At 41.0% G+C, this 17,074-nt stretch overlaps 2 protein-coding genes across 3 annotated transcripts; both read left to right on the top strand.

The window, feature by feature from the left end:
* The first annotated feature begins 703 nt into the window (after positions 1-703).
* On the top strand, positions 704-6,000 carry abracl (ABRA C-terminal like). Its single transcript, XM_020639944.3, has 3 exons — positions 704-860; positions 1,793-1,858; positions 3,254-6,000. Exons 2-3 carry the CDS (start codon positions 1,798-1,800, stop codon positions 3,436-3,438), a joined length of 246 nt encoding a protein of 81 aa, XP_020495600.1. The 5' UTR covers positions 704-860; positions 1,793-1,797; the 3' UTR covers positions 3,439-6,000.
* A 695-nt stretch (positions 6,001-6,695) lies between these two features.
* heca (hdc homolog, cell cycle regulator) lies at positions 6,696-16,635 on the top strand. 2 transcript variants are annotated; one of them, XM_020639929.3, is made up of 5 exons: positions 6,696-7,113; positions 10,126-11,161; positions 12,641-12,807; positions 14,529-14,683; positions 16,052-16,635. In XM_020639929.3, exons 1-5 carry the CDS (start codon positions 6,972-6,974, stop codon positions 16,214-16,216), a joined length of 1,665 nt encoding a protein of 554 aa, XP_020495585.1. In that variant the 5' UTR covers positions 6,696-6,971; the 3' UTR covers positions 16,217-16,635. The 2 variants fall into 2 exon arrangements, with proteins under 2 accessions (XP_020495585.1, XP_020495586.1); XM_020639930.3 differs by lacking the exon at positions 6,696-7,113 and adding an exon at positions 7,147-7,367.
* Positions 16,636-17,074: the final 439 nt, after the last annotated feature.

The following is a 17,074-nucleotide window of genomic DNA, read 5'->3' as shown; positions in this document are numbered from 1 at the left end:
AAACATGTCAAAAATACAAAACAAAATGAAAAGCATGAAAACACAAGAAACAAAAAACAATGTTCAAATTATTTCACAAAAAAAAAGAAAAAGAAAAAGAAAATTACATATGTTCAACTGATATGCCTGAAAAGGAGTAGGAAGTATAAAACTTATTTAATCCTCCCTCCTTTTACCACAGCTCAATAATTAATATTTATTAAATTAAATTAACTTCCTGTGTTCCTTATAATCTCTCTATATACAATTTGCTACACTATATTTATGATACTAAATTTGATATTTACAATCCAACCATTTTCCATACATATATACAACTTGATACACTATGATTTTTTATAATTTATACAATCCATATATCTATATATACATATCTATTTGTCTATTTGATGTACTATATGTACATTTTATATATTTATACAATCTTTATATCTTTACAGTTTGGTCAGCTACGTGCCTTATTGTGAATAAAATTATCCTTCATAAAATCAAAACAGATTACTTTTTTTAAATGTTTTAAATCACCCTGTACCGTGTGTGCCGATCAAGACACGAGCTAATCAGACCAATTTCGTTTTTTGAGGCTGTAAACATGCTATTTTTTTTTTTTTTTTATGTAAAAGCTGTCTCTTTTTTTTGAATGGGGTGTGTACGTGACTTCCTGTGCTTCTGCAGCTCAGCCTCAAGCGGACACTCGATGAATTTTTCAAAACCGGATGTTCCTGCTTGGTCTCTCTATCACCGACATACACGACAAGCGACGTTTCCGAGCAGACAGTGAACGCAGCGAGATTATCCACCCGGTGCTGATTCATCAGAAAGTCGTCCATCATCTGCTAAAACTCGAGGAGATTTAGAAGGTAAATATGACTTGGACTTTATAGAAATCATTTCCCACCACATGTTTAATCAGTGTTTGAGTCTGAAACTCTCCCAGCTCCTTCACAGGATCACTTGTAGAAGCTAACAACACCGGCGAGCTCGTTTCTGCTGCTTTACAGAAAACTCTACATTGTCCCCGAAGTTAATTAAAACACGTCCTTATAGTGAATCATCATCTGCATTTACGAATGACTTTATGTCACTGAAATGAACGAGTTACAACATGCCTTTTGTGACGTGTGATGGCTAGCTGGGGAGTGCTAACGCCCCATTTCCGCATTGATGATAATCCGCCCTGTTCATGTTGAAGCTTCTGATGTTGAAATGCAGTCAGTGCAATCATTTCCTTTTAATTTATCATTGCTTTTGTTTTTGTTTATTCGTACAAAAACGCATTTATTCACTAACCTTCCAACAACAACAAAAAAAAAAAAATCCAAAAGGGAGAATTAAAAAAAAAAAAAAAAACCGGACTCCCTTCACAAATCTGTCGATATTTAAATATCTTATTAATAATCTGGTGTTGAATTAAAATAGCCTTTTATTCTGAAAAACCACCACAGTGTTGATAATTCGGCATGAAGAAAACTACTAAAACTTGTTTTTTTTGTTAATATTTTTTGGGGATAATGAGCCACACTTATGTTCAAGTTGGTGGGTTCCCATGGTAACATGTTTGTAATAAGCTCTTCTTTGTGGCTTTAAATGTATGCCGAATTGAGGGATGGACTTTTATCAGCATGGTGCTAAACTAAGAAGAGCAACTGCATGTGCTTTTTAAAAGCAACATAAAATTAAAATCTGAATGAATGGAGTTTGTGGTCTGTCCAAAATGAAGGGTTATTAGTGTTGATCATTTCTGCCTCCAAAGCATGCTGAACTTGTAACCTTTGTTTTGTCACCCTTACAGCAACAATGAATGTCTCTCATGAAGTCAGTCTGCTGGTGCAGGAGATTGAGCGACTCGGCTCTAAAAGTGAGTTCATTCTTATTGAAGTGCTTTGCTATAGCTGTACCTTTTTTAAATCTTGCATAACCTACTGTTTTTTTTACAAATAAACAATATTTGTCGATAAGATAACAATATAATAGTTGCAGCGATATAAAGATGCTGCTTTCATTTGTCATTTTGTATTATCCTTGCAGCCCGAGGGCTTACATTGCACTTTAATACAGTGTTATTAACACAAATGTGTATTTATAAAACGTGTGTTAATAAGATGTTATTTAAAATGAGCTTTACCCTGTAAGTAGTTTTCCATTATATCTGGTGCAACTCCATGACTAACACATTAGGTCGATGTTTCCCCGAGTGTCAGAACAATAGGTGGTTTTCATCATTCATTCATTCATTACATTCCGCCAACACACCATCGACGTAGTAGAAGGGCTTTATTGCTCCCATTTGTCTTCTCTGACATTGTGGCTGGTGACGCAATGTGTCACAAATCTCGCGGTTCGGATCAAATCGCACGTTTTTGTCATGGGTCTGAACGTTTCTGGGATCAGCCAGATAAACAAAACTAATCTATAATTATTAAATTATTATTTACTCATAGCTTTTCTTTTTATGTCTATTTATATCTGCACCTTATTTTTATTTTTATATGTAAATACATGCTGCTGTTTTTATCCTGCACTACAACGAGCCAAATGCAACGAAATTGTGTTCTTATCTGCTCTGTAAAGTACAAGTTTGAATGACAATAAAGAAAGTCTAAGTCTAAACTTCCTCAGCTAGCCATTACTCAAACTTTGCATTTTTAAATAGAAATCAAAATGCTTCTTCATGCATCTTAAAAACATATCACTCACTCATTATTCTTCAATATATGTAGTGCTGCAGTTCCAATAATAATATTAATACACGCAGTTAGATAAACATGAACTCTCCTTTTTATTTAGAAACTGCAACTGACTGTATTTTAAAAACCTGCATCCTTTCAATACCAGTATTTATTACCCCCAGTTATGAACATCATATGGACACTAAGTAGAAATCTTTCTGTGATTATCGTGTTTGACACACACACACACACACACACACACACACACACACACACACACACACACACACACACACACACACACACACACACACCGTTCATTTAGAGTATGTGTGTGTGTATCAGTGCACTGGCTGCACTTGCAGTGTTTGGCCACCGACCTGTGGCTCTTTTACCGCATGTCATTCCCCACTCTCTCTCTCTCTCTCTCTCTCTCTCTCTCCCTGATTTCTGACTCCCTTCACTGTCCTATCTCTAAAATAAAGGCATAAAAAGCCCCAAAATAAAAAAAACCTTAACATATCTGCTGCCAATAAAGTGTAACAAAATAAACAATGTTCATCTGTACCTCTCTCTTGTTACAGATGCTGATGGTCAAACCACTGTGAAGTTTGGCGTGTTGTTCAACGACGACAAGTGTGCCAACATCTTCGAGGCGTTGGTGGGCACCCTGAGGGCCGCCAAGAGGAAGAAGGTGGTCCAGTTCGAGGGCGAGTTGCTCCTGCAGGGCGTCCACGACAATGTCGACATCGTCCTGCTCCAACAATGAGGCCAAAGATGTCGGACCTCATGGGCTTCTAGCTGCTGTTGGTAATTTCTCCAAATACTGAGTTTCCGCAGTGTACCGGCTTATCCCTGAGCTTCTGTTTCCAGTCATTTCTCTTCATGCACAAGACTCAGTATTTTAATTTTAACATTGTGACCAAACCCATTCGATCAAACAGTACACTTACGGACCAAGCCGGCTTACTGTCGCTAACAGAATCACACCAAGGTGTTGAATATTTTAGATTTTACCATGGGCAGAACAACACCTGCATCTATAGTTTCAGATGTTCGAGGGACGGTTCTCTCATTCTCAGGCGCTGCTTTTATCAACCACGGATCAGACATGTCATTTTGATACACTTTTAACACTTCAAACGCACAAATCAGAATTGTATTCATTTCTTTAATGCAATTTATTTGGGTGTTTCGTTCATTTTTAGGCGCCAAAATGCCTCTCTTGATTGTACTGTGTCAGGATAAAAGACACAGTGGTAATAATACTGGCTAGATTTAGCAACTTCCACACATCTAGGCTGGAGAACCGACTGACTGTTTGTTTCCGTCAGGGACATTCGTTTTTTAAAGCTGCACTTGGCAAATGTCAGTGCAGCTTTAAAAACAACAACTAGAGCGCGTGTCCACCCAAGTGGCGGTCCCATTTATTGTTTACATGAGCTATTAAGACTACCTCTTGTGGACTTTGCAAAAAGACATTATAACACCAGTGCTAAGTGAAATCTAAGAACGATTCCCTCTTAGAAATTACAACGACAAAGTGCATTTCAAGAAAGATTTTTGCACCTTTTTGTACTTACTGCAAACTGCTAGTGTAGTTTTTATTCCATCTTTTTTACGAGTGGTCAATAATGACTTTTTCTCTGCTTAAAAAGAAAAAAAAATCTCCAAATCTGTTTGCCTTTCGTAAGAAATGGTTGGTGAGCGAATGCCTAAAGTATTCCGTGTGCAATTTCTATTAGTGTTTAATTACAGGGTGATTGGTGCCAAATGCAGATGAATTTGTAATGTTTCTCAGGACCAAAACCTACCAAACTATGTTTAATAATTGTCCTGTAAGGTGTCTTGGAAGATGTGCATTTATAGTTTAATTTAATTTTCTCAGTCTTTGTTTTGTACTGTAGGTCAACGGATACTTGCAGATCAGACAAGGCTGACGAGCTTGATCCCCCGGATCAGATCTTAATGTGTGGGTGATTTATTATGTTTGTTGAAGAAGGGGTTCAATTTGTGATTGAATATTGATTCAATATCATCGATGTAAATTTGACTCCTTCTAGCCTCCATACAGCTCACATCGGGTTTGTATGGAGGCCAAGAGGAGTCAAACAATAAGGCAAAGAAAGAAATTCTGAAATGTATAATTTGATGGGCAAAAACAGTGAAGACATAACGCAGCACAACAGTCCAATGATTTCATTACACCAGGCCCAGATCAGTTCAAAGTTTAATTCAAAATGCCAATGCCTGATCATCACAAATAAGTTGGCCTGACCAATTTTGACCAAAGCAACAGCTGGCCATGCGTCTGTTTCTACCTGGTTATGAAACATGCATTATGAAATTAAATATATTTTTGAAGAAAAAAAAAAGACTTACTGACACAAAATGTTTGTGTTATTACAAAAAAATAATCCTCATTGTTATTGTGGGGAAAAAAAAGCTAAATCATATTTGTTGATTTAAATTTGACATCTTTGGGTCTCCATAGCTTGGGTTAGATGGCTGCATCCCAGTGATAGTGAGAGCAAAGATTTGTTATGGATAAACACCAGGATCCCTCGGTGTTCCCCTTGGCAACTGTTGTGCCTTTCTGCATTTTGTAATGATTTTTCTCTTCTTCTCATTACATATTTGCCCTCCATATCACCCACACAAAATGCTAATATCATTTAAAAAAAAAAATAAGGCATGTTGTCAACCATGTGTCACCACATCTTATCTGCAAGTGTTTCAAAGACCAATCTCACATTCTCTGCTGTTTTGTCGACCTAGCTAAATCTTACAGGTTCAGGTTTTTGTTTTTTTTTCCGGCTTGACTTGAATTATTTGTTATGTTTGTTTTTCTAAATCAAAGACTAATTCACTCTCCACTGGATTGTACTCCGAACACCTCTGATTGCAAAGACTGATCAATCCGTTTTCACGGTCAAGGTATCCAAATCATGAAATCAACTGAAATACTGCCTAGCTGAGATAAAATACAAACAATAGGCTGAGAGTTATGGATATAGGAAGAGAGGGAGAAACATGCTGTTTTCATCACTGTTATGTTGGATTATCCTGCTGTCGTTGCTCTGGAGAGATTTTTTTTTCAGAAGGCCTCGAAGAACATAAATGCAGAGAGAACAGTAAAAGTCAACATTTAGCAAGAGGAGAACGTTATGATCGGAGCAGTGCCAATACCTCGAGCCATTTCTGTGACCCAGTGGAATGCCTGCATGATGTGTTCAAGTGCGTCATTACTGTCTTTTGTATTGGCAATAATACAGACCAGAGTTTTCTGTTATCCACCGAGGAATAAAATCTTTACACTTGAAGCCTTGAACCTGCTTTGCTGCGTACTTTTTTTTGTAGCTATATCTGATTTTTTTTCCAAAGTGTCAATTGTTTCCTCACCACTTTACAGTATTGTTTCTGTGTTAATCGCAGCTTTAATTATTTTTTTTTACAAATACATTTCACACAACATAAAGGTTGACTGCAATAATCTGTATGCATTTTATGCCAAAATTAATAATGCTATAAAAGTTAAAGTTGATAAAAGTGAATATTTTTTCTTTGAAGTAGTTTATTATTGTCATTCCCAGTCTTTTAAATCAAAGGAAAATATATAATTTAAATGTTTAGTTATAATCAAGCTCTTTGTTGGAAGTTACAAATTAATAGCTTTTTTTGTGCATTTTAAGACGGGAGACATCCTGCAACAACAACAAAAAAACAAACACATAAATCAACATTTACCGCCACAAAATCTTTAATCGTTAGCGTTTTTTTTTTTATTATCCTAAATTTTTTTTTTTTTTTAAGTTAATATTTGGCTTTATTACAAGTGTGTTTTTAAGGTTCCCAGTAAACCCAGTCGGTTCTTGTATGTGAAATATTTTTCAATTTTTGTTTGTGGGCCACCCGAGGGATCCGAGGTGGTGAAAGTCCGAGGTTTCCCACAGGACCCGGAATGCAGCACAAAACAGTTGACTGCCAACTTGGGGGGCGGGGGGGGGGCGTGGTCCTGTGACGTCAGGGGGTGGAAGAAAACAGCGGAGCAGGAATCAAAACAAGAGACGGACACGCCTTCGCTCTTAAAGGTTATAGCAGCTTATTCCTTATAGCTGCTGCTGTCAAGAGCTGCACACTAACCCGCCTACCGTCCACGAGGAGCCCCCCCCCCCACCACCACCAAAACAACAACACAAAGAGAAAACACTGCAGGAATGGAGTCCACAGAAATGTCAGACGGCGGTGACAGCAGCCGCTGATAGAGGTCGTAAATAACACTTGGCGGCCGAATCGCGTAAAATGCCCAACCAGAAGAACAACAAGGGAAAGAAAAGCAAACGCACGAACAGCAGCGGAGATGAGCAGGAAAATGGAGCCTGTGCGGCCCCAGCAGGAGGCGCGGCCGCGGCGTCGGCTGCACCCAGAAACGATCGCTCAAGTGGTAAGAGAGGAAACGGACACAGATGTAGAAGTTTGGTGATGCTGTCTTCCTGCCAGGGGAAGCCCTGTCTTGTCTGTGCGACTGTGACATGCATGCACTGCGACGTTGCCAGTGTCTCGAACCACCCCACTTGCACGTCCTCTCCACACCTCGCAAAACTTCTATTTAAAAATGCATCAATTACACGGTTCCCCGAATGTCGGTAAATATACGCCACGCTGGGCGATCACGACTTGAGGCCTCGCATGAATGGAGTGAGGTTTTTTTTTTTTTTTGTGGGGGGGGGAGGTTGATGGTTTGTGTGTGATCCAGCAAGTATCTCGTACTCAACGGCACTGAAACAAGGGCTTGTTTTTATTTCTTTGCGCTGATATTCACGGGGCATGTTTGGTTTGTTTTGGTGCGAGGGTTGTAGCCACAGGAGGCACAGAAGTTGGATTATTATTGAAGCAGGTGCTGCTTGGTGGGTTGAACGGTAGCAGAATTGAAGAGTGGTTGTTGAATTTTCGAAAATAGTCATTAGTCATATTTTTACAGGTTTCAGTAGGAGCCGAGAGGCAGCAGATCCTCAAATTGTCAGATTTGTGAATGGATTTTGGCGGGTGAAAAGAAGCTCCTCTGGAAAACGATTTTGAACTACTAATGTGGCGTTGTTGTCAAATGTAGCCTCTATGGGGTCCTAATGAAACAATGCAGCAATCGTTTCAATGTTATCACATTCAAATGGGTGATCGGTGGTGTTACATGGCAGTGTGTGTGTGTGTGTGTGTGTGTGTGTGTGTGTGCTTTTCTGCAGGCCTCAGCTGTCTGTGCCTGACGCGCACCTCAAAGTCCACAGTTTTTTTGGATGTGGCCTTCCTTAAAGAGTAGTACTGACACCTCGCCGCTTGTGTGCGCACAGACTTTGAGTTGCTTGAAAAAGTCACCCTGCTTGGCTGCATGTACACTTAAAAAAAAAAAAAAAAAGGGGAAGGGGGGGAAACAAATGCGTTTGAAAAACTTTGATTTGAAAAATAGTAGAGGATTAAAAAATAGGCGTTGGAGCTAGTGTACATTTGTGTTTAACATCAGTGATTCAACTCAGTCTACTTGTTTTATAACTCCAAGGGAGATTGTAGAGTCTGCTGGGGGCCCTTAGCAAAATTCCCTGGGGGCCCCTCCAACTAGCATTCATCATCTTTACGTTATAAAAATAATCTGACACCATCTGCAACTTTAACAGACACGCTTTTATTGGGACGAGCTAGTGGTGCAACACCAGTGAGTACTGTCAGATGGGACCCCCTTTAGGGAGGTTTTCTACTGTCATTAATCAATTCTGAGTCACTGCTACATATGGTTTCAAAGTTTGTCAGACCTCGGTTGGGGCCCCCCTACTGGTCTGGGTCCCCAAGCAGTTGCCTGCCTCCTTGCCTGTTGACAAGCAGTCCCTCAAAACACATTACACAGAACTTTAATATGTCCATTTTATTGACTGTTTGTATTCATTTTCCCAGCAGCAAGTGTTTTTCATTATTTTTTTAAATAAATAGAATGAGTCTATGATTTAATAGTCGACTGAATTAAAAGAAAACAATTAACAACAAAAGGAAACATTACAGTGTAAGGATTAAGCTTCACAAACATGGCGTTTGAAAAGCCTTTCACTTGTTTTTAAGCGTAAATCATGAACTCCGAGCATTGTTGTCTCCATCATACGGTCGGTAATTAAGTTTGGATATTGGCACATGTGGGATTGCGTTTACACCAATTCTGAAAATACCTGTGATCGGCTGCACTCAGGCTTAAATCAGCCAATACTGTTGGAGACCAATTTATCTGGCAGGCCCTGATTTCAGTTTGTCACAACTTTATGTTCATGAGAAGGATTTGATGAATTAAGTGAACAACGAGCAAGAAAACCAGCACATTGTAGCCCAGAATGAAAAGAAATGTGTATTTCTAAGTCAGCACAGAAACCTCTTTTGTGTACTCCCAGATTTCTGTCTGAGAGCTGAGAGTGCAGTTGTCTACTAAGATGATACAAAGGGCTAAAAATGTGAAGAAACATTTATTTTTAATTACTTTGTGGTGACTTGAGAAAGACATCGTGGTTTTTAAAAAGAAGCTTTGACAGTGTGTCGGAAAAGGAAAGCGGAAACGACCCCCCCCCTCCCCCCCTCCCCCCCATACACCCACAGCGTTTTATCATGAGCTTCCTCTGTTACAGACTGTGAGCCCACATTTGGTTGATTCACATCCAGACTTGACAGTTGGCAGGGTTTGAATAGAGCCGCTCTCAGGCTTCGGTGGCCTGGTTGAATTTCCTAAAACCAATGGCAGCAAGTTTACACTGAAATGTCTCTGTAAACATTTTCACCTCAGGTGGTGCTGTCCATGCGTGATGATCATCTTTGATTCAGACGGTGGATTAAAAGAACCTTGATCGGCAGTTGATTTTTTTCATGCAAAAGGGTCACACATGTGGTCGTTCCAGTGGATGCAATGCAATGATTATCTTCTTGTTATTTAGGAAAGAAAATAAGGATTCTTTGGGTTTAACTTTGGGTTAGACTTAAAAATAGAAGCAATTTATACAACATTTTCCCACACTCATTTTTACATGTAAAGACTATTAATCAGTTTAAAGTGAAATTAATCTTCATAAAAATGGATATTGATGACAAACAGCAACTGATTCATTTTCAAGATCATTTTCTTAATAAGAATCACAATTTTTCACAATTTCTGAGAATTAAAAGTGAAGCCTTCGACTGCTTGTTTAGTTTAATCATCCAACAACAGGTGAAAAGATTGATTGAGGGGGGAAAATGGCAGATTAATATGAGAATAAACAGTAGTTTCATTCCTGAGTATTATTATGTTTGGGTTACAATGAGCAGTTTAAAGATGCTTTTTGTTTATTATTAAATCAGCAAAGTGAATAATCAAATCAAGTGACTAAATCAGGTTTACAACGAGGGCTCAACAGATTCATCCTCTCTCTTCCCCCCTCTTGTTTTACTCACCCAGAGGTCCAGTGTGCGACGCCTCTCGGCTGCAGCCTGGGTCGCCCGATCAACCTGGACAAGGACGACTACCAGCGGGTGCTCTGCAACAGTGAGATCTGCCCGTACGGCAACTGGATGCACCTGCAGTGTTTCTACGAGTGGGAGAGCTCCATCCTGGTCCAGTTCAACTGCATCGGCCGGGCCCGCTCCTGGAACGAGAAGCAGTGCCGGCAGAACATGTGGACGAAGAAGGGCTACGACCTGGCCTTCAGGTTCTGCTCGTGCCGCTGCGGCCAGGGCCACCTGAAGAAAGACACCGACTGGTACCAGGTGAAGCGCGCGCACGACGAGCGCAAGAAGAAGCCATCAGAGAGGAGCATGGGGAGGAACGGGGCCAGCGGAGGAGCGGCGGTGCCAGGGGACGGCTTCTTTGAGGAGCCCAAGAAAAGCAAAACGCCGGGAGGAGCAGTGGGAGGAGGTAAACTCCTACACAGAGCTTCTAGTCAGGATTTACCTCGCAGACAATCAGTGGATCGTCAGAACTCCACAGAGAGAGGAGCAGCAGGAGGTGCCTTTTGTCTGGGACCTCCTCAGAAGTCTCCCTGTGGCTCCCCGGGACAGTCTCCTCCAGCGGGTTTCCCTTTCTCTCCCACCGGTCCCCTCGGAATGGGAGGCGGAGCAGCAGCAGCAGCAATGCGAGGTTCCCGTCCGCTGGGGGAGTTCCTCAAATCGGCCGTCCACATGGACCCGCAGAGGAAGCACCTCCTGGTCGGGGGAGCTCTCAGTCGGGGTGGCAGCTGCTCGATGGGAGCCTCGGGGGGTGCATCCCACCTCGACCCCGGGTCTGTTCTCCCCCTGCCTCTCTCCTTCGCCCTCCCGCTCCACCATCGCCTCACCTCCGGCAGTGTGGCCGACGGCACCCACTCCCACCCAGTGCAGTTCCTGAGGAGGCTGGACCTCTCGGAGCTCCTCACCCACATCCCCCGACACAAACTCAACACCTACCATGTCCGCATGGAGGACGACGCCCAGGCAGGCCAGGGAGAAGAGCTGCGCAGGTACACTGTGAAATGTTTTTAAGATCTCGAGAAATTGGCAATCATCAAATTTGAATAAACCAAAGACAAGAACAGAAAAAAGTTAAATGTGCACGACAAAAAGAATAGATTTTTAATGTTTGTTGCATAAGGAAATATCAATTAAAGAATACTTTGGGAAGAAAGAAGTCTGTCTTTGGCAGGAGCTTTGCAGGAGGCTGCAAGCCCGATGCTGAGCTGGCTATGCTGCTGTTGGACGGTTTCAAACTGGTAAAACTATTGCCGTGAAAGTAGGTATTATGATCTGTCTCACAGCTAATGGGAACAAAACAGTCTGACGGGGGAATGTACATCCCTGCAGATATTGTTCATAAAAGATTGCAACATAACATTAGGCTGGGTGCAGAAAGTCCTCCAACCAAAGTGAAGTCTCAGGCTTAAATACAAAAATGAATCCATCCTATGTCAGAAAGTTGTCTCTTTCCTTGTCTATCTGCAAGTTAGCTTTATACATTTGGAACCTTAAAAACCTATCTCAAGTCGCTTTTAATAAATCATCCTGTAGCCATTTAGCCCCAGCCTGTAGTTGTCATGGTAACAGTAGAGAACACATACACATACTCGACGTGCTAACTGTTTGAAAACAACAGGCTGTAGACGCTATGAATCATGCACATTCACATGCACTGACGCTCTGCTTGTCTGAGAGTGGGAGGCATTATCAGTATGTGTGTTTTACAACAGTGTAGTTGCACTCAAAGACCTTCGTTGGGTGCCAAAGCACACCAAACTAAATTCCTGCGTAATGTTGCTTTAAAGGTCACATATTATCCTCCTTTTCAACAAGCTTAAATAAGTTCCAGAGGTCCCAAATACATGTCGGTAAAGTATCAAAAATCCGCTCTGATCTTGTATTTTATCATGCCTATAAAGCCCTCTATTTCAGCCCTGATTAGAACAGGCTGTTTCTGTGTCTGTAGCTTTAAATGCAAATGAGCTTTGTCTGACCACGCCCCTCTGGATGGGTTTTGGTGGCTTGTGCTTTCTTGCACTGAGCGCAATTGTTTACGGGGAATAGGCAGATTCAGATGGCAGAGCAACACACAGCTGTGGGAGTGTCACCCACCTGGGGGGAGGGGTTACTGCCCCTTGTGATGTCACAAAGGGAAGCTCTCCAAACGGCCTGTTTGAGCACACATTTTCTGAAAAGTGGAGCAGGGAAAAGACGGGAGAGGATGGACTTTTCTCATAACTGGGGGGGTTTGTAGACAAGCTAGGGCCAAGTCATACCTGCCAAAAGAAAGCAGAATGAGACTTTTTCTTGTTAAATTTCACCACATGAATTTACTGGACAAGATCAGCAACTTTAAAAAGTACTGCTTTGTTCACAGGGGTCACCAAGACCAACACAAACGGTCCTCACAGGGGCTCTACTACAATATACCTACAGGTGAGGCCTTGTCTCGGCCAAACTCTGAGTCTGCTCTTGTCTTTCTGTAGGTTCATCCTGTCAGCCCTCAGTGCGAGTCAGAGAAACGTGGTGAACTGTGCGCTGTGCCACAGAACGCTGCCCGTGTTCGAGCAGTTTCCTCTGGTGGACGGGACTCTGTTTCTCAGCCCTTCACGCCACGACGAGATTGAGTACGACGTCCCCTGCCACCTTCAAGGTCAGCACTGTTTTTGATGATCACAGCGCGAGAGCCGACATTACATCACACTGATGCGACATGTACGGAGTTAACATCGCTGGGAGAGTGCAGCATTTTGATTCATACATTTGAAATAAATGACGAGACAAATGTCAAAATAAAAGTCAATCAGTACAGGGTCAAACAACTTAATGCATTCAAATGCTTTACCAAAAACCGTCAATACATATAGCTTTTCCCGTTCGGGGTCCTTGGGTGCTGGAGCCGATACCAGCTATCATTGTGCGAGAGGCGGGATACACCCTGGACTGGTCGCCAGTCAATCACAGGGCGGACATGTAGAGACAGACAACCTGCCACACTCACATTCACACCTACGGGAAATTTATGGTCACCAGTTAACCTAACAAACATGTTTTTGGACTGTGGGAGGAAGATGGATTACGCAGAGAAAACCCACCCATGTACAGAGAGAACATGCAAACTCCACACAGAAGGGATTACATATACAGGGATTTGAACCAGGAACGTCCTCACTGTGAGGCAACAGCGCTGACCACTGCACCACCATGCAGCCCCCAAAAAAACTATCAAGATCACATTTACTAGAAATGAAATTAGCAGAAGCTTGGATAAATGTTCAAGACAAGGACTACAAACACAAAAACAAGAACATTCCCCATGTTTGAAAATCCAGATTACAGATTTTTACATTTTTTATTGAATCTGTAAATAGAGATTATTGTCAATATGAGCATGTTATCACACTGTTGTGAGCATTTAGCCTGAAGCTCCACTAAGACCATGTTTAGCCTCGCAGAGCACTTCAATTAAGAGTTTAAAAACAAGATAAACGAGTCAACACGTGTCATTTGTTTACAGGGTTAATCTGAAAAAAATACTGTGACGTGTTAGGAGGCTCAGTTGCCTGTGGGGAAAAATGACACATTAGTGTTTTAATTAATTCCAATCAACAGCATGTTATTTTTTCTCCATTAGATATTGACTACCTAAAAACCTTCTTTTTTTTTTAACAACGTTAGCTTTGCTTTTGTACAACTTCATCATAAATCCATAAGCCCGCTTGTGTTTGTGTGTGGGGACATGAAAGGTTTCCTGCTGGATACGGCTCTGTCCAACATGAATGAGCATTAGCACAGCGGCTGCATGAAGCTCCTTTGATGTTGTTGCCCACAAGCTTTGATATGTGTATGCTCCTCGATATGCATCAGTGAGAAAGGATAAGTTATTCCCTCTTCATGCTTTTGTGACAGCCTGAATATAAATGTGGGAAAAGGAGAGAAATGGATCTTAAAGGAGACCATGCTGTACGGTAAAAAACAAAAGAACATTTGGATTTTACTTTTGTTTGAGAATAAATGAAAGTGTGTGTGAATATATTTTTTTAGAGCAAAGTCTGCAGATGCATTTTACAACTCAGGTCCACAAGGGGACACCAGATCGACATGATCATGAATCTTCTTCACTATGCGTCTGACTGTGAATGTGTTCGTCTTCACAGGGATCGGGGATGATACGCTGACATGTTATTTTTAACTCAGTTACAGTCATGATAGTAAACAGTGACAGTTTTATTAGCTTGCTCCCTGTCCACTAGCTCCAGTCTGATTGGACACAGAGCAATTACTGTAATTTGTTTGTAGCAATCCCACTGATTTTGTCATGCAATAAATGTCATATATTTAATCATAATAATGTATGTTCTCTTTTCCCAACAGGCAGGTTAATGCACCTGTACGCCATCTGTGTGGACTGTTTAGAAGGCGTCCACAAGATCGTCTGCATCAAGTGCAAGTCACGCTGGGACGGCAGCTGGCATCAACTGGGCACCATGTACACCTACGATATACTGGCTGCTTCACCCTGCTGCCAGGTAGAAACACTTTGACACTGAGAACTAGTTTAATAAAACTTTATAGTTACTGAAAGGTATTTTTTTCTGTCCTGTTATTTGCAAGAATGAGAGCTGTAATCGGAGGGGGCGACGGGGGGGGGGGGGGGGGGGATTTTCTGTTTAGCATCCAGGTTCAATTGTGATTGTGAAGATCCTTGAACAAATTGAGAGACAAATATCCACCCGAGTAGTTATTATAGAACAAATCAAATCAAGTTTATTTGTATAGCACATTTAAAAACAGCTTCATCTGACCAAAGTGCTTTACAGGCAATGCATAAAAGCAAGAAAAAAAAAAAAAAATCTATACATATTCATATACATACATACATATATATATACATGTACATATACGTATATATATATATATATATATATATATATACATAATACACACACACAAACATATATATATATATATATATATATATATATGCATATACATATATACATGTAGCATACATACATATCACAAACACATACATACCCTCATACCTACATGTACATGCATACACACAGATACATACCTAAGCTGAATATATGGGGTCTGTTTCAACTTGTTTTAAATGCCAGGGAAAAGAGGTGAGTTTTGAGTTTTGATTTGAATGGATTTAAGGAGTTGATTTGTCTGATGGAGGGAGGCAGTTGATTCCACAGACGGGGGCCGGCCACTGAGAAGGCACGGTCGTTGAGCTTGAGGGACTACAAGGAGCGACTGTTCAGAGGACCTAAGTGGGCGTGATGGGGTGTAGGGGGTTACAAGTTCTGTTAAATACGGGGGGGGGGGGGGGCAGACAATGCAGTGACTTAAAAACAAGTAATAGAATTTTAAAATGGACTCTAAGATCTACAAAAACAGAGCTGGGTGAAAACTTGACTTCAGTTCATCAGGTGGCCAAAAAGATGTCTGAAATGTAAACACGACGGGGAAAAGACGAGACAAAAGATTTACAATCGACCATTTTACAGGAGTGTCAAATATAAATTAAACGTGAATATTTGTCTGTTTTTGGAAGCTCTCGGCACTTGAAAGAGCCATAGAAATATATAGAAAAAGTCAAACTTGTTTTTCGTATCAGAGTGATTGTTTTGGTGAGCACGTCCAACAAGGTGCTACGCCCAATCTCAGCCTCTCAGCAGCTTTATTTTTTTCCCTACTCACTATCTTCCATTAACATTTGTTTTCCAGTGTTTAACACCACATGTAAATAGTTTCATATAATACTAAATGTATAATGTATCTTTTCCTCAAATGGGTACTCTTGTCCCTTGTCTTCTGATCTTTTGATTGAGCGTCCTGTTCACTGACCCTCGCCCCCCTCTCCCCCCCCCCCCGTGTCTCCTCAGGCTCGCCTCAACTGTAAGCACTGCGGGAAGCCGGTGGTGGACGTCCGGGTCGGGATGCAGTATTTCTCAGAGTACAGCAACGTCCAGCAGTGCCCCCACTGTGGCAACCTGGACTATCACTTTGTTAAACCCTTCTCCTCCTACAAAGTACTCGAAGCTTATTGACAAATGCTCCTCGTGCGTGCTAGTTACCGTAAGCTGCTTTTGTTCCATTTTGTTTTCTAACACAATCTAGGAAAATATTTTATTTTGGGGGAAAGGGGGGGGAGGGGGCTTCAGGTGCTTTTATGTTTCCCAGTTCTCTCTCTTTGGATTTTTTGTTTTGTAATGTATAGGAAAAGTATGATTCTAGTTAAAAAAAAAAAAAAAAAGAAGAAAAACAAACAAAAAAAAAAAGTTCCAAGACAGTATCTCTTCTGTTAGAGACAGGTGTTGATAAAAGTGTGGAAGTGACATGTGATGTCCAACCAACACGTTTATCTGTGACGATTGAATGTATCCGTACGCCAAATTTGCTTTTATTTTTTTTATTTTTTACCAAAAAAACATAAAGATGAATCTCGAAATAAAGCAGAGAAAGATAAGCGGTCGAGTTTGTTTTCATTTAATCTAAAACACTGTTTGATAAGAAGCACTGTTCCACCTTTGCTGTTGTGACACAAGGTTATTAATCAGTGGACATGAAGTCTGAATAACTTGATCATAACTCTTCCACAAGCTGGTCTGAAGTCTCCAGACACAAGTAGAGGAAAAAAAAAAAGAATGAAAAGTAAATCCCTTGTGCTGTGAAGTAAGTCTTGTAGTCTTGACGGGTCAGGAAGGGGACGAATCAAATGTCGTTCATTCTTCATGTACGTGCACACAGCTCGATATCACACATCTGTTTGTGGAGTGACACTTATTACTTCAACACTCTTTATCGGCCATATATATTTATTTGTATTTAAAGGCTGTGGTAATGTTAAGTTAAAGGTTGAAGTTAAACCAAAGACTGCGTCATTTGAGGAGTGGATGTACCCAACA

The sequence above is a fragment of the Labrus bergylta genome, chromosome 15 (genome assembly GCF_963930695.1).
Source record: "Labrus bergylta chromosome 15, fLabBer1.1, whole genome shotgun sequence".
Taxonomy (NCBI): domain Eukaryota; kingdom Metazoa; phylum Chordata; class Actinopteri; order Labriformes; family Labridae; genus Labrus; species Labrus bergylta.
This window is presented reverse-complemented; position numbering and strand designations above follow the sequence as displayed.